The 25,000-nt window shown below is 36.9% G+C and overlaps 2 protein-coding genes across 3 annotated transcripts in view; both read right to left on the reverse strand.

The window, feature by feature from the left end:
* Nucleotides 1–13,521, reverse strand: part of LOC135223709 (peroxidase-like) — a 214,887-nt gene extending 201,366 nt beyond the window's left edge. The window contains exon 1 of the mRNA XM_064262436.1: nucleotides 13,381–13,521. Coding sequence (XP_064118506.1) covers nucleotides 13,381–13,399 — 19 coding nt within the window. The 5' untranslated portion in view covers nucleotides 13,400–13,521. The remainder of the gene's footprint in view (nucleotides 1–13,380) is intronic.
* Nucleotides 13,522–22,061: 8,540 nt separating this feature from the next.
* LOC135223710 (uncharacterized) overlaps nucleotides 22,062–25,000 on the reverse strand; it is a 12,241-nt gene continuing 9,302 nt past the window's right edge. For both annotated transcript variants that reach the window (XM_064262444.1, XM_064262443.1), the window contains one exon: nucleotides 22,062–24,194. In XM_064262444.1, coding sequence (XP_064118514.1) covers nucleotides 23,530–24,189 — 660 coding nt within the window. In that variant the 5' untranslated portion in view covers nucleotides 24,190–24,194 and the 3' untranslated portion in view covers nucleotides 22,062–23,529. The remainder of the gene's footprint in view (nucleotides 24,195–25,000) is intronic.

Below are 25,000 nucleotides of genomic sequence, written 5' to 3' on the forward strand. Positions count from 1 at the left end.
CAAGGTTAATATTTCATTAAAACTAAAACCTTATAGCCACTGTCACTACATTACAGAATTCTGCTCAAAAACTTCGTACGTTCAGGGAGACTCGCTTCTGGCCTAAGACTTTGTACTGCTGTCACCAGTCACCTCAGACTACTATTGGTGCTAGATGAAGGAAATACAGAGCTTGAAAACGCCAAATAGTGTCACTTATGTTAATGAAAATTTTAAGGTGTAAGAGATCAGAGACGGACTTCTAGACAGTTCCAGTATGGAAATATACTAAGGTCTGCCTAGATAGCGCTTCTACATTACTAGTTTCCTTTAGAATTTCAGCAGTTTCATTCTAGTGAAGTAACAGCTAGGGAAAGTTTTCTACCTGCTATCCCTAAAGCCTGCTGATTTCAGCTATATCACCACTAACGTTTCAACTCCGGTAACCCGGGAAGAGCTTTATGACTTGGACTGTTTCCTAAACACCGTATTCTCTTGCAACGCCTAGCGCAAATCGTGGTTAGTTAAGATTAATCCGGCCTTATGCCATCGCGGACCCTCGCTCAATATTGTCCACAATTGTACTAAAATGCTGATAAGAGTAAGAATTCTGGGGAGTAGACCTCTGGAATCTCCAACCTATCGAGACTCGTACTGCGGATAGCAAGTACTTGGAAAGCCATGTCACACGAGTTCAGCGCCTTTCATTCCAGATCGAGGCCTTGAAACCATCCTATGCAAGTACTGCAAACTATTTGCAAAGGATTTCATCCCTGACGCTTTGTGTTTTGACTCGTTTTAACGACTCAATCTTATTGAAGTTAAATGAATTTCAGATGACGTTAGCCAACATTGTCGTCTACCAGAGTTCGAATCTATCTCACTCTCTCTCTCTTTCTTTGTAACACACGCGCGCGCACACATACTATAATGGGCGTAATGTCTGTCTGTCTGTCTGTCTGTCATTCAATCACGGCCAAACGGCTGGTCAGATGGGCATGAAACTTGGCAGGGTTATGGTGGGGACCCCTGAGATGGTTTGTAATGGGGTTTCATCCAACCTAACCCCCTCCTTTGTAGGGGGTGGGGGTGAGAAGGGATTCCCTGAAACGGAGCCGTTTCTGGCCGTGAAACGAGGCTGGTTATTCCCGTAGACTTAGTTACTTTATGATTTTTTCATACCATAATTTCTGTGCAACTTCCCCAAAGAAAGTCGCAAATATTTCAGCTCGGACACAATAGAAGGTGAAAATTATCATCAATATTCGCAAGATTTTTTGAATAACTTATATCCATCGGGACTGCCAGTGCACAAAATAACGTTGAAGAAGTACTGCCTGGTAATGTTGCTTCGGAATTTCGATCCTGCCAATGGACATTGCAATGGAACGAGGTACACTGTTATGGAGCTAAACTCCCACGTCATCAAAGCAGTGATAGCAACGGGCCCTCACACCGGCAAACGTCTGTTCATCCCCCGGATTTCTGTACAACTTCCCTGGAGAAAGTCGCGAATATTTCAGCTCGGACACAATAGAAGATGAAAATTATCATCAATATTCGCAAGATTTTTTGAATAACTTAAATCCATCGGGACTGCCAGTGCACAAAATAACGTTGAAGAAGTACTGCCCGGTAATGTTGCTTCAGAATTTCGATCCTGCCAATGGACATTGCAACGGAACGAGGTACACCATTATGGAGCTAAACTCCCACGTCATCAAAGCAGTGATAGCAACGGGCCCTCACACCGGCAAACGTCTGTTCATCCCCCGGATTCCTCCGATGCCTTCGGACAACCAGTTTCCGTTCCAGTTACTGGCCTTCTCATTCACTGCAAACAAGTCGCAAGGCCAGACTTTGGATCGTGGTGGTGTGTTTCTGCCGTCACCCATGTTCACGCATGTGGCGATGAGCAGAGCAACTGACTCTGCCAACTTGAAATTAAGTTGTGGACAAACTGATAATATTGTATACAAAGAGGTTCTGTAGTAGGTATGTATAAAAGTCGCCCTTATTTTAATATTGCTGAACAAATAGTACATTAAATTTTTCACTTCTGCACCCGTATTTTATCACCCAACGTAGATGGGTAAGTTTGCTAGTAAATCTAATGAAAGAAAACATTTGAATCAGTGATTCACACTACACTTGAGAACTAATTTTTAATTCAGGCCACCTATCTACGCGTTTGACCCCGGAACTTTCAAGAAAATAAGACGTTCTCTACCACTGTCCCAATCATTAAAATGCAAGCATCTACAGGTACACAATGGTTGTTCATTAACCTATCGTTGTAGTTCTTCAATGCATCTCTTGTCACTTAGTACTTAGAAAAGTAAAGTGTTTCTCTGGGCAACACAGAAAGCTTCGATAGTGTGTATTGGTGGAAAAGCATTGCAGATAAATGCGGTTGCCTGAATTAGATTAATCACGCAGCACCCAACGCTGCTGTTACTGAATCTTACTTACGACATGTACTGAACTGATGCATCACATTCACCTCTTACTGATGTGTTGAAAGTTACTCTTATATGATGAATAAGATCCTATTGAACAACAGATAATTAAATGAACTATGCAAACTTCCAAGCTAAGAATCATATGTAACGTAATCGGATATAGAGAAAGAATTAGTAAAACTTAACAGACCGTCTGTGAATTCGGGGAATTGCTATTGGAACCGATTCTGTATATTGGTACTACGCGGTGACCTCTTTAGCTTCAGCGACAGACGCGGGGATTTTTTAAGGTTGGGAGTGTCATTTCCTGCACTTGCGCACGCACACGCACACAAGATTCTCTATTTACAATATCAACCACATCATTTCAAAATCTATCTTTTACTATTTCCTGCAGAGAGGAACGTTCCAATGACAATCATAGCACCTTAATAGTTGCTTTTGATTCGCTTATTTAATATACCCCTATAATATATATAATATATATATATATATATATATATATAGTATATATATATATGTTACGCAAAATGTGGATAATTGCCAAATGTGTACATTTTGCAATTAATTTTGCCTATTGTGTACAATTTGCAGGCACCAAGCGCTGCAAATTGTACACAATAGGCAGAATTAATTGCAAAATGTACACATTCGGCAATTATACACATTTTGCGTAACACACACACACACACACACACACACACACACACACACATATATATATATATATATATATATATATATATATATATATATATATATATATATATATATGTATATATATACATACATATATATATATAAATGTTATATATTATATATGTATATATGTATATATATATATATATGTGTGTGTGTATATATATATATATATATATATATATATATATATATATATATATATATATATATATATACACACATCTGTAAAAGAGAGAGAGAAACAAAATTTTGTTGTTGTCTTTTTTATTGCCTGCATCAAGAGAGAGAGAGAGAGAGAGAGAGAGAGAGAGAGAGTTGCCCCTAATTTTGAAGTGGAGTTGGACAATTCACCGTTAGAAAGCTCACCCCCCCAGACCCCTCCTTTTTCCCCAGGCCCCAGATGAAGGTCTGCAAGGAGCACTTTTCGAACAGCAAATCAACTTTTGGGTCGTCATTTACAGCAGTTTTAAAGATGTATCCTCTCTCCTCCTCCTCCTCCCCCTCTTCCTTTTCTAGAGGGCAAAGTCTTCCTACTGCCCTGTCTTCTCCTCCTGGCCTTAACCCTTTAAGCCATGTTTCTTCCTCAGCCTATTTTCGCTGACATTTTACTTTTTTGCCTTTATTTATCTATCTATCTTTCTATCTATCTATCTATCTACAGACAGACATGCATGCATACATACATACATATAAATATGTATATATATTATATATATGTGTGTGTGTTTGTGTATACACAAACATTCACAAATTAAAGTATCCAATTACCATTTCTGCGCATAAACAAATAAGGTAAGGAGCGGGGATTTCCACACCAAGAAACATGATAGAAAACGCCTTGGGTCTCTAATCAAGGTACTCGTGATGGTAGCCCAATCAATCAAGTTATTGCAAACCGCAAAAAGTCTTGTCAAAGGACGCTTGTCATTAAAAAAGATACTTTATTTCACTCATTTATGCTATAGGAGTAAAATATTATCTTCCTTTAAAACAATCCCTGAAATCAATCGTTCATTTATTTGCTTTTTACCATCGAACATTTCTCATAAACGCCTTCTACCAATATGTTTCCCATAACCTTACCTGTACTAAATTATCAACATATCCTTGCTTTTGACTAGGCTTTTCACCTCTGGCAGTACTTCAACCGAAGCATCATTCTTTCCCTCAGTTTTCAGTCACGTGTAACCAATAGTGTTTGATAAATATGAAAGCCTGTTATTCCTCTCAGCGGCAATCTTTCCATGCAATAGTTTTTGCTTCATTATCAATATGCATCTTTAGTTCAGACGCTGTAAGTTTCATAACTTCCCAAACCTCAGGCGCTGCCTAATTATTCCGTCTACTATAATAAATACGTTCCTGTATTGCGTAAAACCTGAGAATTATTGGCCTTGATCCTATTCTACCCATGACTACATTCTTCAACAGCTATAGCGATGTCTATTTAATACATATGATCCCATCGACCTCCAATGAAATTCAAACTACAAACCTTCAATACTGATTATGGTTCTTTTCCCAACATTCCACATCTTCACCTCAAAGAGCAACAACGAACATTGTATAAGCAAAGGATCCTTAACATAGACGGAGGACCTTGTTTATAGTTTCATATTTTCAAGTATTCTCAGCACATCGATAAACAAATATCTTTTAAAGACTTTTTTCATAAGTAAGTACTACTTTTCCCTGATACTTGGTCTCATGTCAATAGAAATGTTTAAAGAAGACAAAGCTTGGAACGACTGAAAATAGTAAACGAGGAAAACCGGTAATTTAACTCTTTCATAAGTGTGACATGTTTTCAGCACAAAAATTACATTTAAACACGTACAGCTGTAAGTTCAGCACTTTATAAAATTCGATAATTTTCAGACTGGAAAATGAAATAAATGTAAGAAAGTTTAAGAAGGCATATAAATGTGTATAAATATATGTATATATATATATATATATATAATATATATATATATATATATATATATTATATATATATATATACAAAAAAATATATATATATATAAATATATATGTATGATCATATATGTAATATATATACTACCTATATATATATACATATATATATACATATATAATATATATATATATATCTGTATATATAGTATATATACTATATATATATATATATATATATACATATATATATACATATACTATACATATATATATACAGTATATACATATATAATAATACTATTAATTACATATATATGTATAGGTATATACCATATACATATATTATATCATACATCTACAGATATATATACATATACATATATATATACATAACAATAATACATATAATATACATATATAATAGCAATGTATATATATATAATATATATAAATAGATACATTATATACATCGATATACATATATATATATATGTAATATCTATATGTATATAATATATATAGTATAATTAGATTGTATAGATATACATATGATATTACATATATATTACATAATATACAAAATATAATACATATATATACATATATACTGTATTATATATATACATATACAATCATATATATATACATTATAACATATATATATACATTATTACAATATATATACATATACAGTATATATACATATATAATATACATTATATAATACATATTATATATATATAATTATATATTATATATATATACATATATATACATCATATTACATATAAAATATATGTATTATAATGTACTATATATATAGATATATATACCATATATATACTATATAATATATATATATAATATATATATATATATATAATATCATATATATATATACATTACACTGTACAATGTATCCAATACTTGATATCGTCAAATCAACCAACATCTGTTTAAGCAACTTCACTTTATACCAAGATCAGGAAGACATGTACTGCCTAAAAAAATTACCTTTAGAAAAATATCGCCGGGAGGATGTCACGGTGTACTCTCTTCGATACAACTATTTATACGAATTGATCAAGACGGTTATGGCTGGCTGACTATACATAATGGGCATTTCACAAATTTCCTACCAAAACGATGGAAAGCCTGCATTTTGGAAAGTGTTAGGCTAAGTAACACTAGAAACAAGAGGTGATCAGTGAGTTCAGGAGTCTGGAAGATAACTGTACGAGGAACTGCGCAGACCGGTTCTATCAAGGATTCGGTTGTTGTGATACCGGATAACTTTCAATCAATCGAGGGTTTGGCTCTTGTAAATATAGTATGCTACCATAAGTCAACCTCGTAGCGTTCATCAGGACACATACTGCCACAGCATATTGTGTAGAAACTAGTAATCCTTGAATTCCACGGTACAGGGCTTTATTCCTTGCTTCAAATCTTCAGCCTAAATTCTCGTACGGACAGATTCAACAGGGTTCCAAAGGGAAATCAGGTGACAGGTGATCAATAAATAGATATGGGGGAACTAAACATCAAACCAAATCACCTTAATTCATGAGACATCAGCTAAAAGCAGGAATGAACTGCTCCTTGCCGGAACATTTGGAGATCAGAAGATTCCACCAACTGCTCCAGGCAAGCTATTCCACATTTCAGTTGTGGTCATGATGGAACACCTAGAAAGCCGAGTAGTATTAAACCTGCCACCAGAAAACTGACACACTGCAGCGCAGTAGCCTGCCTAGTATTGCGAGTACAAACAGCTACATCACTTACTGCACATTTTCCCCTAAAAAGTTAAAGTTGAAACCTTCTCACTCCTCAGTTTTTCTTGGCAGTTAAATACTTCACCTTTCAAGACAGATTTTAAACTTCGCTCCATTCAAGTTTATAATAACTGTTGAAAAAACAGGCTTTAAGGCAATCGTCCTTTTCGCAAAGTGTGTCCTTATTCCCTTCCTGCTCAGCTGCTGGAAAGTCTGATTTGAAAAAAGTAGTTCTTTCAACATGACTAGCCGATAAGAGGTCATACATTTTTAGGGTGTGGAATTTCAAGAGACCAGGTGAGAAAAATCCGTAACCTCTTCTAGTGACCTGATAAAGCAATGCAAAAGACAGTTCATAAACTGCAATACCATATTATCATCATTATCATTATCATTATCATTAATAATAATAATAATAATAATAATAATAATAATATTATTATTATTATTATTATTATTATTGTTGTTGTTGTTGTTATTCCGCATTAATATTAGAACTATACCGGATTATTATCGCTCTTATATGGAACAATACTAAAATATCATTAACTTGCCAAAATATAAAAAAACAGAATATCAATTTGTGACAAAAAGTAAAAAATGTCTCGACCCAAGAAAATGCGAGACGTTACGAAAGCTTATCATGATTACGGTTTTTTCTTTATTTATTTATTTATTCCATATGGTCAACGTATCACCGTATTTCTCTCTCTCTCTCTCTCTCTCTCGTCTCTCTCTCCTCTCTCTCTCTCTCTCTTGTGGTGCACGGCTCGACCGAGTCCGAAATGCAGTCCTTGTAAAGTACGACGCGATTGGCGGAATCGAGTCGTGACCTCATTCCCCGTGGGATCCCGTTGGCGTATTACACTAACAACTTACGTATAGAGCCATTCAAAGCACTGATACGGAAAAGGGGCGGAATAAGACCCAATAAACAGTGCGTTTACTCTACTATTTTCCTCGTGTGAATGTTCTGAGAATTCGCAAATCATCCTGAAAAGAACTCTACAGGTTTAGCTCAGAGGTATGCAGTAACTTATATACACGTGTGATCATACATACGTGATAGTGTAAGTATGTATATATATATATATATATATATAATAATATCATATATATATATATTATATATATATGATATATATATATATATATATATATATCTATATATATATATACCCTGTAACCCAACCTAATTCTATTGGGGCGCCCTAGGGGCACTAGAGCTGGGTGCCCATTACAGTTCGTACCGTAGAGGCGAGATGTCGTCCTCGTAAAATAATGACCTGCGTATTACGAGAGGTCACATTCGCAGTATGGCGTTTCCTTGAGAGAGTGACCCCAAGAGAATGACCTTGTGAAAATGACGTCACCGGCGTATTCCCTTTTCTGTTTATATTCATCGGTGATTTTACTTATTTTGCTTCTCGAAGAAACTAGATGAAATATATGAAATGGTTGAGATATCGATAATACTCAAATTATACGTTCATCATTTTGGGAAAATGCTGCTAGTCATCATATTTTATTTTAAGACAAAAGATTTTGTCTTTCAATATAGCGTGTTTAAATACCAATTATTTCTATTTTATATTTTCATGTTTATATGATTGTTTTCGATAAGTACGTTACAAACTTTTATACAGTATTTGCACATGTGAATGCTTTCACTGATAACACTGTTTATTTCCCAAACTACCATTCATCTATCACGTTCATTATAATATTGGCAACTTCAGTAATTCCATATTAATCAATCCGTAATTATTTATCGCACTTAAGTCATAGAATGTACAAATCAAAATAATATGTAAATTCTATTATTCCCACCATTCACTGGTAAATATTAACTTACTATTATTTTTCAACTTTTTTTTTATTACACTTGATTCTGATTGCTAAAGTATCGTTACTATCGTCATACTACCCAAAAACAAAAAAAAAACAAAAAAAACAAAAACGAATAAACCTTAAGTGGTCTTTACCTTACAATGAAAGTATCCGCAAAAATTAATGCCCATTTGTTAGAAAAGAATGTAAAACTAGCAGCATAGCAAATGGATATATTGTGATACATGGATTCATTCTTGTCTTAATGCACATTACAAAAATCTCAAGCTGTACTATACTATAATATTCTTAATTACCATGTTATCGTAGATATTTTCCCTGTATGCGTGCAAGTTACGATTACTTGAATTTTTTTTGTCAAAATCCTAAAATAGCCTTGGATGACTTTTCTTTCTTATTTTGGATTCATCTTTTACCCAATCAATCACATATACAATGGATACATCATCAATAAATCTAAAGTATTGTACAGTAAACTATTTTTACCCTTTCCCTCATCTGGAATGCACCATATATTTTACTAAGCGAATAATCTTTCCTAACTAAAATTTACCATTTTTTTCTAGTGACTGATAACGTATGACCATTAGATGAAATAAATTACTTCGCATCAGAACAAAATGTTTCAAATATATAAATCTGCAATACTTTATCAGATTAAGTGGATTAACTTGACCATAACTAAACATTCATTTATTGCAATTGTAATGTCATCACAAGTTGATGTTGTCGTCTTTAAAATAACGTACAACCATCACCATCGTCAAACCATCATTTTTTTATGAATGAACTTATATGTGGCAGGTTAAATGATTTAGGAAATACGGCACATTCTGGTGCGTACTAAGAGGTCAAAAATGAACGCATGATCATACGATCAAGAAGTTCTCGAGAGGAAGTATTCCGTGATCTTTTCCGAGCTAGGTGATGAGTCAGCACTGTACCAAAAACCTGGATAAAATCTAATGGATCCCAAGATGCAAAAATATAAGGAAATACTCAACTGTCATTTGATTAGAGGTAACTTTTCTTTAGCGATTGGGATCAGAAAAATAAATCCTATTTCCTGACATCTTCATCAACAAGCAGATGGTCTTACGAGTTTTTCCATTCAGATCATGCTATATTTTGCGAAACTAGTTTATTCGAATCACGTTTAAGAAAGGTAATATAATTAAAAAATAAACAGCAGTTTTTCTTCAATGGACTTTATGGAGAACAACCCTTCGCTCGTTTCATCTCCTTGCCTTTGCCTGGCTACCCTTTCTGTGGGTTTTCCCATGTGACCGCTACTGATTTTAACCGCTATCGCTTCCGACCTAAATACTTTCAAGTTTGCCCGTTTTCCTACCCAATGTTTCGGGGAATATAACGGTCTGCGCATTCCTTTTTTGAGTCCCTTCTCTCCTGGTTGTAACAACCAGTCACCGTAACATGTCCTGAGCAAGGTTGTAGCCTGGGCCAGTTATGCTGACAAGAGTTACGTCTGGGTTCTAAGATTCTACGCTGAGATAAAGGGCCCCATACACTGAACGATTGTATGAATGATTGTCTGTATCGTTCGCAAAACACTGTGTATGGGCTTGTCTGAATGCAAAAGTGGGCGGAGTTTCGTGGTTTGAACGATCTCAGCGGGAATCTGTCACGCCCAGGTTGCTGGCTTGCGACTTAAGTCTGCCATACACAGGTCGTTCAATGCAAGGCTCTATTCTCTAGATCTTGTCTGCCGCTGTAATGTTATCTCTTCTAGAGATGATGCCATGTCTTCCAGAGACAAAATCTTTGTTCAGACTGAAATCGGTGCGGAGATCGTTCATACTATCTGATAGTGTGTGTGTGTGTGTGTGTGTGTCGATAACGGCAATCGTTCAAACAGTCGTTCATACAATCGTTCAGTGTATGGGGCCCTCAAGGCCTCTTTTGGGTTTCCTCGGCTTTGCTACTCTTCAAGCTTCGTTTAACCCCATTTTCGTTTATATCCGAATGATTAATTGAATTGAATTGAATTGAACTGAATTGAATTGAATACAGAATCTAAGCCAAAGGCCAGGCACTGGGACCAATGAGGTCATTCAACACTGAAACATAAATTTTAAGTAAAAGTTTGAAATTTTTAACAGGAGAAAAACCTCGCAGTTGCACTATGAATCAATTGTTCGGAGACGGTAGAAAGTAAGATGGAAAAAAGAGGATATGAAAGGAGGTTCAGTAAAAGGAACGAAAGGGGTTGCAGCTAGGGGGCGGAAGGCACGCTGCTCAGAACCTTTAGTAATTCCTACAGTGCACAGCATGAGGTGCACTGACGGCACTACTCTCCTACGGGAATTTGATTGCTCAAGTCTATTGCAAGATTCTAGGAGAAATCTTTTTAATCAGAGCTTCGTACCGGCATTTGTATTTATACTAGTTTTTTTTTCAACTGACTGACAGTTACACGATGTGAAATCCTATTGCCTTAATCATCATTATTACAAATATATCAGTGTTATTATAATAACAAAGAAAATTAGTTCTCATACTAATATTATAACGATCATATGCAACCAACATCCAAAACATGCGATGTTCAGTTTACGAAAATTAAATCTATGCCTAAGGAATCTCGACAAAGTTTGTAACACTCACTCCAGAGTATATCATCATCAAACCCCAGACATTGAATCTCAAATGTAAATAATTCATAACTTTTAAAAAATTAATATTCAATATATCTATTGTTTGTTATTACCACTTTATTTTAGGGTATGACACCCAGTGTATATCATGGCTTACGTTAGGCTCAGTTTGGACTACAGACTATTTTTGTTTTTATAAATCTAGTGCAGCAAAAATAGAGAAAACTACGAAAAACTTCACCGTAAAAAAAAAATCTGTCAAGGTGTTCAAATGACACTCAGAACAGTTTTAATATTTAAAAATGGCAGATGCTATGCGCGTATTCTATTTGTTCAAAACATAAGAAAAACTAACGACAAAAAATCTACCATATTACAGTAAGGATTTGATTGATTGATTTATTAAAGATTATCTGGCGTCACAACTGCTAAGGGTTATTGACGCCACTACAATGGAATATATAAAGCATATGTATGCATATCCAAACGAGCAAATACATTCATACGCACATAAATACACACACAAGACAAAATTATTAACTTGAAATGAAAAACATTAAAAACTCATTTAAATGAAATAAATAAAATTAACAAAGGAAAATCCCCATGATAAAAAAATTAATAATCGTAAAACCTATAGACTTACAAAATTAATAGTAAAAATTAAATTTTATTTAAAATACCAATGGCATTAATAAAATAAAACTGGTGGCTTTCAGTAAAATCTGCTCCTAAAATCTTGGTTAGGGAAAAACCATTTTCAGTTCCCCTGCAACGTGGAGGAAAGTACCTCTCTCTCTCATCTGAAAGACTGTGGCACTCAACTATCAGGTGTCTGACTGTCAATGGTACCAAGCAGTCGTTACAATAAGGCTGATGATCCCCACTCATCAGAAAGCCATGTATCATTTTTGTACGGCCTATTCTAAGCCGACTGAGTATTACTTCCCTTTGCCTAGTCATTGATGAATACTTCCAAGGGAAGATGGTGGTAGCTATTTCTTTCATTTTTTGGTTTTTCTAGCCCCCATGCAAATTTCCAGGAATCAAGGAACGCTGATTTAATGACTGGATACATATCATTTGTAGGGAGTGCACACCTAGCTATGTTACTTTGGTTGACAGCTGTTTTGGCAAGTGAGTCTGCTACTTCGTTTCCTGCCACACCGACATGTGCAGGGGACCAACAGAAAGATACATTCCTACCACTAATCTTAAGCAACTGAAGCCACTCTAATAAAATTTCAATAACGATAGTATGGAGTGAATTAAAATGACTAATAGCTTGCAAGACACTCAGTGAATCGCAACATATAACAAAGTGTTCTCCAGATTAACAAGCAATCTCTTTAAGGGCAGTTAGGATTGCATAACACTCTGCTGTAAAAATGGATGCCTTCCACTCTTATTAAAATTGGGAAATACAACTCCATAGCCAACGCCTGCGTCAGACTTGGATCCATCTGTAAAAACTATGACTGAACCATCATGGTCCGCCAAATGTTCTAAAAAGGAGATGCGCAGCATCTCAGCACTCACTTCTTCCTCGCTACCAGTGAAGAACCTGCACTGCCCCACAGAAGGAAGCTTCCAAAGGGGCACAATAGAATACTTAAGTGGCCAGACTTTGCCCTTTGGAATAGAATAATCTTCTAAAATTTTTAAAACTCTGTATCCAAAAGGTTTTGGATAACGCGGATTATGTTCATAAAGGTTAAAATATTTATCATTAAAGAACTGCTTATTACACCCGATAAGTTTGACAACCATAATAGGCTAGCGTTGTACCCTTGCAGCAGTTTGATTGCTGCCTAAGTTAGATGTAAACGATTAGAAGCCTTCTTCAGATAAACAATCACCAGGTACATAAGAAAATCATTATTCATCCTGATCTCATGGAAGTCTGTTATTTGGTAAATATAGAAATCTACGAATCGGGCAACAATAATAAATAAAAAACTCAACTACTTGAAATCCAGACCATGGATAATGACATACATTATCAACAAGATATGAGTGGGATAACCTGTAGTACTTCTCCTATTCAATTTGAGAGCAAATGGCGACACTTACCGCGCCCTGAATCTTCCATAATTAAGAACAAGGAGTAGAATTCACTCTGAATGCGAGTTCGGCGGGAGTATTACACTATTACCAACACGCACTCACTGCACTTCCATTTAGAGGACTTAAGGTCCACCGCCTTCTCTGCCGTCTTCCTGAACACGAACTTTGTTTGAAAAGGTGGTTCCGCCACCGAAAGTAGTTCATTGGAATTTACAAGTCGGAAATTGCGTAGTTCTTCCACGGCATTTTATATACTGATGATTTCCAGAGCGCAACCAGTGTCACATTTAGCAAGCGCTAATATACATAATTCTTGAAACCAACGTGTATACATCTAGCATGGTTCACAAACTATACTGAATGGGCCGTTCAGTGTGAGTAGTAGTCACAGTAAAGCGTACTACTACTGTAGTTTCTTGCTTGCAGAAGTTTTGCCAAAATTCATAGGTTTCGTTATAGTAACCAAGGAATCAAGTCTCGTAAAGGGGTTGCAATGACAACGATTTTCTCCCTTCGGTTTAGTCGAAAACGATTCATATGACACTGGAGTAGGTAAAGCTCTAGTTACTACAACTGGCGGTGGTTTGGTAAATAATGACTGAATTTATGTGAAGACTTTCAGCTGACAATGTTTTCCATAAAAAAATAATAAGATTTATCTGTTTTGAAAATCGCTCATTTTTTAACTGCCGTTAAATGTCAAAGAAAAATTTGAAATTAATTACGATTTATTTCAGCTGTTGTTGAAGCTGTCAGTTAGCATGGTACGCGGTTCTGACGTCACCCTATCTATGCTGTACCAATCACTTCCAAAGGTAGAATGCTCTGCATTCCTCCGTGTTCCCTGAATCACATAACGTGCTTTCTGCTAATAAGCGGATTCGTTATTGGGAACCGAGCTTTCTATAATTTCAATGTGGCATTAAAACTGAAATTACGTTTTCATGAATAAATTTACTATATTTCTGTGTATTTACCATTCTTATGTTCATAAAATATAATTTTATCTATCTACATTTTATATGCGCTTTGGATTTTCATTTTATTTCAGTTGCAAGTTAATCAAGAGAAGGTAAACATGTATGCCGTGATTTGAGAATTTTACGTAACTTTTTACCCTATTCCTTCTTAAATAATAATGAATACTTGAGAAATCTTTAAAGCTATAAGGCCAATAAGCATACCTTTATATAGTATTATACCGTTCACTTTACAACTTCACTTATGGAATTTCCAAAAGGATTCAACACTAATCTCAAAGACTGCCAGAGAATAGTCATTAATGAGAGCGTTCGCGTGCTTCTTGAGACGATCATCTGTCAGAGAATCGGCAGAGAATATAAACCAATTCCCGGTCTAATATCGGTTAGGCCCGACCTTCGACCGTCATTCCGGCAAGATGGATTACTCTGCTGAACCATATCCTTCAGAACTTGAATTTCACTATTCTTGATACCTCGGTCTACCCTGAGTTATCAGACCGTGGAGACGTGTGCCTGCCAACCTGGCAAGGGAAACATAACGTTATACATAAAGAGTAACATATAATAAAATAGTGCTGCAATTTCTGTCATTTGAAACTAAAATTAACTTTATTATGTTGTTAGTCATTGACGTTCTTGTAATACACAGGGCTGAAACTGATAAAAAGTATTCGAATTTAACCACATAGCTGAATTTTCAGGTCTACCAATGATTATTGCACCACTTGAGAGAGAGAGAGAGAGAGAGAGACATAATTCGTCGCCCCCTGTAAATCAGGGAGTTTCAAACCTCTGCATTGGGCACAGACTACTGACAAGCTTACGAGTATCAGTTTGTGTCGTGACCTAAATGTGTGCATTTGTGTGACCTTTGAACTGACCCTTAAATTTCCACGCGAAGCACTGGGACGAGAAATCCACGGGCTACTCTGAAAACGAGCGCTTGCCAACTTCATCTGCAACAACAAGAATTCTTTAGTGAAAGGGAAAAATATATAGAAACAGGGAAAAAGACAACGTGACAAGGAGAAACCCAGAAAACATAGGTAGTAGTTAGGTGGTAGAGCAATGGGCTTAGTTTTTGCAAGGTCCTTGGTTTGATCCCTGCCTGCATCCTTCGGTTGTGAATGGGTACTAACAATAGCAGTAGTTAAATAATGGTCATGGGGCTAAAACCACACCCCGAAAAAACCCTGCCAAGACCTAGAAGACTAACACCTTCTGACACTAATCTTTCTAAGAGGGAACAGGTGTGAGATGAAAAATTATTATTATTATATAATAAAACGATAACGATGCAGAAGTTGCTTCTTCCTCCCCCGCGTTCAGTGGCCCCGGTTGCAGCGAGTTCATCCTTCAAATCCCATGAGGGTCAATCCTCCCACACCTTTGAAGATCTCAGTCACTCCCCCACCCCTCCCTCACCCCCACTTCGGCACCCACCAAGACCCACGACCACAGTCACCCTTTCCTCAGCCTCCCACCTACAACTTCCCTGACCCGTTACGTGTCTTCTTCTTCTTCTTCTTCTTATTCTTCTTGAGTTTCACCCAGACTCCCGAATCCATTTCATTGCACCAAGTGTGTCAAAGTTTAAAAAACAAATGGAGCGCTAGATATATCTTTCGCACGTGCTCACACAACCAAATTTTGATGAGTTATTTTTTCCTTGAAGTTTTCTAGGTGCTCTTCGCGAGGAAACCTATTTCTCTCAGTGAAATTTTGCGAGTCAATTGTGTGAGTGTAATGTTTCCTTTAAATTCTATCAGGTCATTTCATGAAGATCACAATTTCCTGTGATTATTTGCTACACGTGAACTGCAGTTGAACGTCAGTTTCATCTTATTCGTCTTTGGTGTCTGAAACTATATTCAAGTCCCGAGTTCAGTCGTTCAACAAACTGATCAGTCACGTGAACTTCGAAAGGTTTCGTTCAAAGACCCGGCAGAGGCACATTGTCTGTTGAACTTTGACCTGATTTGATTCGTTAAAAACGTATTATATCAAAATACTGCATTCCCTTGATGACCATCATTATGACCTGTTATGATAGTGCATATCTTAAAAACATACACTGCTTGTTAGCCTTTAACCTAATTTCTGTGATGATGACCCTTATCCTGACTGCCCTACCAATATGTGATTCTTAAAATGTTCTTTAACTGGACGACTCATTCATTTGATGACCCTAATTCTAATTTGATACGTCAAAATATCCTTATTTAAAATGCTATGCTTCTTGAGTAACATCTTACTAAAGAATAACGTTTTATGGAAGAAATTAATTAGCCTGAATGGTCACTGGTTTCCGTTAGTGTTTGGTATATTTTTCAACCAAGACATTAAATGAGGAAAAAATGTTCCTTAAGTTTTGCAGAATGCATGTTGACCTTTCACGTAATCTAACTTGTAAGAACTTTCTTCACTGATCCACGTCGTCTGTTGACCCCTGGCCTCAATTTTGTGTCAAGATACCATTCATTGAAATAAAAGAAAAAACTTTGAATAATGAGGAGTCATGTTGTCCGGTGACCTTTACTTTGAATTTACCTGTAGAGATGGATTTCATATGAACATTAATGCATCACATGAAAACATTGCTTTAGCTGAATGACCCACATTGTCTGTTGACCTCGTCTGTTGACTTCTGGCTTAATTAGAGAGAGAGAGAGAGAGAGAGAGAGAGAGAGAGAGAGAGAGAGAGAGTTCACTATTACCTCAGCGTCCACCAACGTGACCCAAGTCATGGTTCTTTGAACTTTCTTGCTCCCAGTAAGCAATGCGCATCAGTTACTGATTTTTTCTCCCGTTTTTCTCCACATTGCTAATCCTATTCAGATGCAGTTATAAGAGCCCGACGCGTCTCTTAGCTGGAATTGTCGTTTTGTGTCCAACTTTTTATTTGCTTTCATAAGCCTTACTTTTATTGTTATTTTTGTGTCAAAATATTATTAATCCTAGAGGGTTCTAACTGTAAGTATTACTCATTATCGGTGGGTTTCTCTATCATTTCCATATTTCCCATATTTCCCCCTCTAGATATTTTTTCATTCTACTTTTCTCTGTGAAAACCAATCCAAATGAACCTTATTAGCATGCGTTGTATGTTGCATACTATCAATCAAGAAAATAACTGTCGATCACAGTGATTCTAGAGGGATGGAGGTGAAATCGAATTATCTTGAAAAATATAGGCATTCAGACTTTTCTATGGTGTTCTATACACGGTAGTGACGTAGCAAGAACTGCAGTTAAAAGCATTTAGAAGAATGGTCGACTGATTTAGAATTTCCAGCGTCACAAGATTTATGATTAACGCGGGTTAAGTGTGAACCGAATTTGCAAGAGTTAATTGAATCTTACAGATAAAAAGGTGGAAATTCGTTACCACTGAATAACTCTATCGGTCTAATCAATCAAGATAACATATTAGCCGCCGTCTCCATGATAATGAAAGTAATTCAACATTTATGGACAAGACAATTATAAACGCGTTAGTCTAAACATTAATGCCAATAGGGTATGTCCCTGACTAGCTCTATGAAGCTTATCATTGTAGATACCAAATAAACATTCATTGCATGCATATTTCTATATAATTACCGCTGTGACGATTATCATTATATAGCATTAAATTCCACTGTTTCATCATTACTTTTTAATGTACCGAGCCAAAAGTCGGAATAATTTGCTGAGGAATTATCTACCAAACAGAATGTCCTTTTGAAGAAAAAACACATCTCATAAATGAGGTGAGAGTAAATTGCTGCTAAAATAACGAATAGGAGATAAGCTAATTAGAAGGAAACGGAGGGACGCAAGACCAGAAAGGAAGGAACAACAAATTTCTTGGGAAATGAAATTTTTCGTCCTCTCTCTCTCTCTCTCTCTCTCTCTCTCTCTCTCTCTCAAGAACTGGGTTCATTGTCAACAACTATCTCGTTTTACTTGGTTAAGTCTGTAGTGCCTAGGTTTGGAAAAAGAACTTTCACACCTTTAAGTTCGTTTGATTGGATTTAGTTATTAAAACATTTGTATATCCTTTTTCAGCTTCCTGACTTTCACATCAACATATTGAATCTCCGTGTGTCTAACCATGACCGCGGCGTTTTGGCAGATTCTGTCAATGACTACCATCCCAGTTTGAGATCAGACTCATTCGTGGAAGTCCTCCTTTCACGACAATCACGTACCTGATTTTATGGTGCGTCGAGAGCACCTCTTTCTGTCACCGGAGGGAAATTGCTGTCCAAATTTCAGATGGAATTTTGTTATCATCAGGTCAAATATGAATAAATCAGTCGAAAGTTAAAAGTTACACGCGACGCTATGTGAACAGAATTTTGATAACTGCTTATTTCCTACAGTAAGTATCTCGAAAGAATATCCAACGGGAACTCTTCATCATGAAGGATTCATTCTCTTTACTTCCATTTTCATTTGCAGCCTGTTTGTTCGTTCTCATCTCACTCTCTTTTATCACGTACGCGAGCGTGCAATTATTATTCTCAATCTCACAGGTGGGTGTTCAGCTAACAAGGTCTCTCTCTCTCTCTCTCTCTCTCTCAAAAATATCTGAAATACTTTGAATTACAGACGTCCCTACAAGGCGTAATTACCGCTCTCTATTCCCACAAATTTAGTCATTGCACTTTCACAAGATATCTGTTTTCTCTCTCGTCGTCACATAGACCGTCAGGTCGCAACTTTCACATTCCTCTATGGTCAAGAATGCTCTCTCTCTCTCTCTCTCTCTCTCTCTCTCTCTCTCTCTCTCTCTCTCTCTCTCTCTCTCTCTGAAAAAGTCAGTCCTCGTCTTATACTTAAAAGGGATGAAAAGTGTTCTTTGTTTTGGAGGAAAATAAAAGGCTTCAGTATGTTGCAGACATCCCACGTTTGCCTTTCATTATCTCATAATTATTTTAAACAACGGTATACATACTTCTAAGTGTATTTAGCCTTAGTTACTTTCTAGGGAAAGTGATATTCTTGCTCTTAGAAGGAACACCCCTTGACAAATGCAAAGAAAGGTCACAAACATACAAAAACACGTCTCTTAATTACCTCTGCTACTGTCCCTACCAAGCACAGCCATTAACGACGCTTATATTAGGAGCTCAGCTCACTTGTACCCTTTGTTAATAGGATGAACACCTGATTTCATAGCCAAAACTGACAGCGTACTAATATTTACTGCTATAGTTAATTTCTAAAGAGGTTAACGCCCTAATGAGTTATATTAATTTTATAAAGAATTTTCAGTTTCTCGTTGGACGTTTCGGTATATGCTCGACTACCGATCTCGGGGTCCGGGTTCGATTCCTGGCTCTGCCAACTCGAAATCTGAGGAATTTATTTCTGGTGATAGAAATTCATTTCTCGATGTGGTTCGGATCACACAATAAGCTGTAGGTCCCGTTGCTAAGTAACCAATGGGTTCCTAGCCACGTAAAAATATGTAATCCTTCGGGCCAGCCCCAGAAGAGTTGTTAATATAAATAATCTTCAAGTAGTTCTTGATGGATCTAGTCTACATGACACAGAGGCACAAAAACGCCCTATGGCAGTGAAGGACGATCTTCACGATTGATTTCACTCAAGTTGTATTATGATAGATGCATTCATTACCTCTTCGCCGATAGGTATATGGATATTGTCGAATCTATAAACTGATTCAGTTATAATGCTATAAAATTATTATTATCTAAATTATCATTAAATGCAAAATTGGTTTAAATTTTTCAAGGAACACAAAGTAGCACTGCTTTCCAGTTCATAGAATAACGAAAGTGTAAAATTACATTAGTAACCAAAGAATTAACTGAACCTTTTTGTCTTAATTTTAACAGTCTTTTTAATTAACTGAATAAAAACAGTGTAAACAAATTAATACTAATACACCAAAAACCATGTTAATTTAATTTGCCCTAACTTTCACAATCAGCACGATCATATCAAAGGCTTGACACAGTGTTATTGCTATGATATGTAGAATATCGAAAAGAGCACTGAAAATCACCAGAAACTTTGGGTTCTCATATAAACAAGGGTTTTGAATTGAATTGAGTAGAATATAGAATTTAGGCCAAACGCCAAGCGCTGGGATCTATGAAGTCATTCAACGCTGAAACGGAAATTAAACAGCAAAAGGTTTGAAAGATGCAACATGAGGAAAACCTCACAGTTGCATGATGAATCAGTTGTTAGGAGAGGGTGGAAAGTAAGACGGAAGAAAGAATATGAAAGGAGGTACAGTAAAAGGAATGAAAGGGGTTGCAGCTAAGGGCCGAAGGCACGCTGCAAAGAACCTTAAGTAAAGCAAGCCTTCAGTGCGCTTCATGAGGTATCAAGGGTATTGGATACATGTTCAATAGGGTCTTCGATTAGTGTTTTTACATCTTTACTTGCTTAGGGTTAAGGATACGTGTACTGTAGTGTCCTCAACTCAGCATAAAAACGGTCCTCTTTACTCGGGCTTTTGGATACAGGCACCATCACACCCTTAACTCATTGGCTAAAAATACTCTTCATCTTGAGTCAAGAGTTATGGGTCCATGAACCATATCTCATTATAAATACACTTCATTTTTACTCAGGACTTTGGATGCATGCGTCGTAGTGTCCTTAACCTTATCCCAGTCTATAAATCCGCTTCATCGTTACTCGGGGTTATGGATACATGCAACATCTCGTCCTTAACTCATTATAAATACACTTCCTCCTTACTCATGTATCCGACGTAGTGTCCTTAACTCAGTATATGCATTTCATTGTTATTCAGAGATTATGAAAGTAATTTAACGTCGTTAGTTCAGTGTAAGTATTCCTCAACTATTTTAGAACTCCCCAACTGAAAATGTTGATTTATATTCCTAGTGGCTCCTTTCAGTGATATCATCACAACTGCGCAGATGATTAATAATTTGAAATATTCCACAAAAGACTCAAAACGTAACAGCTAATATACAGAATACTTACACACATTCTCTTGAAAAATTAATGTCCCTGAATAATCAAGATATGAAAACACTCCACACAAAACAATAGCATATAAACCGAGGGAATGTTCTCAAAGGTAATTCCGATAGTTTCTTTCAGTTACCGCCAGACAAACAAACAAACAAAGGAAATGAATTCAGGACGTTTAACCAAGGACCCTAAACTAATGTATTAGTCCTTTCAGCATTGCACTTTATCATGTCTTGGACTCTATGTCATATAATCGTGCTCCAGTCTTGTAAGAACTGCACTTTACGATGACTTGTCCTGGATCACTTTAAAGTCCCATTCCTTTACAAAATTTAATTCGTCATGGCATGTTCACTGAAAGTAAAGCAAAATTATTGAAGACTAACATATTCTAAGGAAGGAAACTGAAGCTTGACCAATCTCAAAACAAGGACAATGAAAAATGTTGCATGAAGAGCCGGGATAATATAGACCCATAGAGGTAACGCCCTTCCGTTGAAGACTAACTTAAGGAGAGCTAGGGCATTGATAACTTACATTTCTAAATCAAAAGCATTAAATGTTCTTATTAATTTAAAGGCAGGATAATGAATAGAAGGGAAGGACGTTGCTGAGAATGCGGATGTCCTAAAAATGTAAAAAAAAAAAATCTATTTTACCTGCATTCAATTTCAGTTCACTTGTTTCAGAGGTTATACAGGTATGGATCGTGACAGGACTAAAAATACTCCGGGCCATAAAATAGATTTTTATTTCCATCAATTTGTACAATACATTTTAGTTTTTGTAAAACAAACATACTCTACAGAAACCACTCGAATGCTAGGCATTTTCGTTGTCTAAGATCTATAGTCAGCAGGGGCACATGGGTGCCCATCTGACTTTTGTTTAAAATAAGACACTATGATGGCACGTAAATCTCCTTTGAAACATGTTCCTTAATCTGGCAGAAAATAAATATTAAATAAATAGGCAATAAATAGGACAACGGACTATTAATGCGAATAATCAGTACTATAGACTTATCATAGTACTGTTAATCTTAACGTTCTTATGATTAACAACTTAATATTACAAAATAAGGAAAAATCTTTACAAATGAGTGACGTGATTAACCACTGTGATTAATCAAATGTTGTAAAGCTCCAGCGATCAATGACGAATGTGAGAGATTTATAACCCACTTAGAAACTAGGCAGCCTTGAAAGCTACTGGTAACATACAAGAGTTTATAAAAGGAAAGAAAGTCCGGGGTGCTACAGATGACACACGATACATTACGCAAAGTAAATCAATCCTCGAGATATGGATTACCGCGCAACAAATCTTGAAGGTACTTATGTCGAAAGCCTTAAATAAATTAGAAAGCGACAATAAGACAAAGCTCGGACTACGGAAAAAAGAATCATGGATGAATTAATGCTGCTTTTAGTAAAAAAAAAAAAAACGAATTATAGTGATTGAATCATAACCATAATTCGATGAAGTGAAAAAACATTTAAACAAACTATGCCGCATTTCAATTCAACATAAATAAAAAGCTTAAATCCCAAAGCGGATAAAACGAAGAAGAATAGTAACGTAAGCAAACGGGAGAGGAGACAAGTAGCTGCAGGGAGTATTCTATCACTGACCAAGGCCACTGATTTTATGTACTATGGCATTTTTCTTGTCAAAGACTGCCTTCGTCGTTGGATACCTTTGGTATTTTTTGTCTATTAGGTTGATAGCATTAGGAAAATTGTCAAGTTATGCAGCGGATAAGGAAGTATGAATTATTCCCCTCTCCATTTCGTGAGAATGTTGAGAACCAGACTGCAACGGAATATACTTATGAAGAGTATATTTATTTAGGATGAGAATATTTCTGGAAGGTAGAAAAGAATCTGTATGGAATATGGACAGACAAGTATTAGCATGGAATATGGAACAAAAAAGCATCAAGGACGAGGCTTTGGGGAAGCCAGTTATTAAGGAATGAAGTATTCACGAAAAGAAATCCGCACTGCAAAGAATCTCAACGAAACACACTGCGGGAAAAGAAGTAGTATCATCATCCTTATGGAGGAAATCTGTAAGAAAACAGTTTAATAAATAAAAAAAACGCAACGTGGAAAGGAACTGGTTGAAATCGATGACACGTAATTCATTCACAGGGTCTCCCGCCAATTCTGGCCCGGACTCTGGCACTCGCCAAGAGAGCTTACTTCTTGGAGCTCTTCTTCTGCTTGAGGTTCGATATGGCACTGACGGAACCGAACAGGACTTTGGCCGTCACTTGGACGCGAGACGGCGGAGGGTACTCGCGCTGACCGCAGGACCCGTAAAGGTCGCAACGATCGCCGCCGCACTGAGACGGACTGCAACTTCCGCAGCCGCCTCGCTGGGCGTCACCGTAACATTGAGAGTCGCCGTAACCGCCGTAACCCCGTTGGCACTGCGGGTAACTGCCGCTCCCAGAGTGGTGGTGTTGTTGATGACTGTACCTGTAATCGGTGCCGTATTCCTCGTTGCAATTCACATCGCAGGAGGAGGAGGAGGAGGAAGAATAGTCGCCCGCTGCGGAGCTCTCCGAGCCGTAGTAGCCGTAGTCCGACGTCGAGGGCAAATGGTCGCCGGTGTACTTGCTGTAATCGTTGTTGTTCCTGGCGTAGAGGTCCTCCTCTTCCCGGTGGGGTTCGGTGACTTCTCCAGCAGGTCCTACGCCGTAGTAATAGTAGCTAGGGGATCCCCTACCGCCCTGCCCAGAGAGACCCTGATCTCCGCTGTTTCTTCTGCTGCCGCTGTTGCTGTTGCTGCTGCTGCTCTTCCTGCTGCTGTCTCTTTTGCAGTCGCTGTCGTACCTGCCGCCGCGAGAATCCATCTCACCTGCGCCGCAAGGAAGAAGAAAAGATGGATTATATTATTGGTGAAATGAGTCCGGGTTGGATTCACGCTTAAATAGCACCTCATCTCGCACATTTTACATCCCTCTCTCTCTCTCATTGTATATACATACTTGCAAATATATATTTCTCTCTCATTGCATATACATACTTCATTACATATTACATACTTGCAACTATCTCTCTCTCTCTCTTTCTCTCTCTCTTATTGCATATAACAACTTTCAAATATATAAGTATTATAATTCATGACAACAGGAGAGAGAAACTATCGCGCATTCACAGAGATCAACGTCCTAAGCCAAAAGGAACGACAAATAAATTCACAACTTTCACTTCAGCCATGTTACATAAAGTGGGATTTTTCTCCGTGAAGAAGCAACAATGAGGAGGGAAAAACAATCAAGATGTGGAGGATAAAGAGTAGCCAGGCAGTTTAGGAAGAATGAAAATGTGAGAAAGCCCGGCATGAAAAAATGTCTGGAATTGAGCTGAAAGCACTTGTCAAGATGCTAATGGAGATGAGTCCCGCGGCCTTAGAACGCAGTTTTCCAACTTTCTTCTTAAGTTAAAGTAAGAAAACCAGAAGAGAAAATAGTGTACAGATTTCATTCTTTGTCTTGTCCACCTCCATCGCTTTCTTGTCTCGATCTTGTGGAAGTTTAATGGACAAATTAGGTTGTTGTTGTTAGGAAATATTTCTTATGAACGTGTGCAAATATTCTAAAATAATTAGTGTGATATATTACATACATAACAAAACACCCCGTGTATCCCTGAGTTTCTTAT

This window comes from Macrobrachium nipponense, chromosome 10 (assembly GCF_015104395.2).
Source record: "Macrobrachium nipponense isolate FS-2020 chromosome 10, ASM1510439v2, whole genome shotgun sequence".
NCBI lineage: Eukaryota > Metazoa > Arthropoda > Malacostraca > Decapoda > Palaemonidae > Macrobrachium > Macrobrachium nipponense.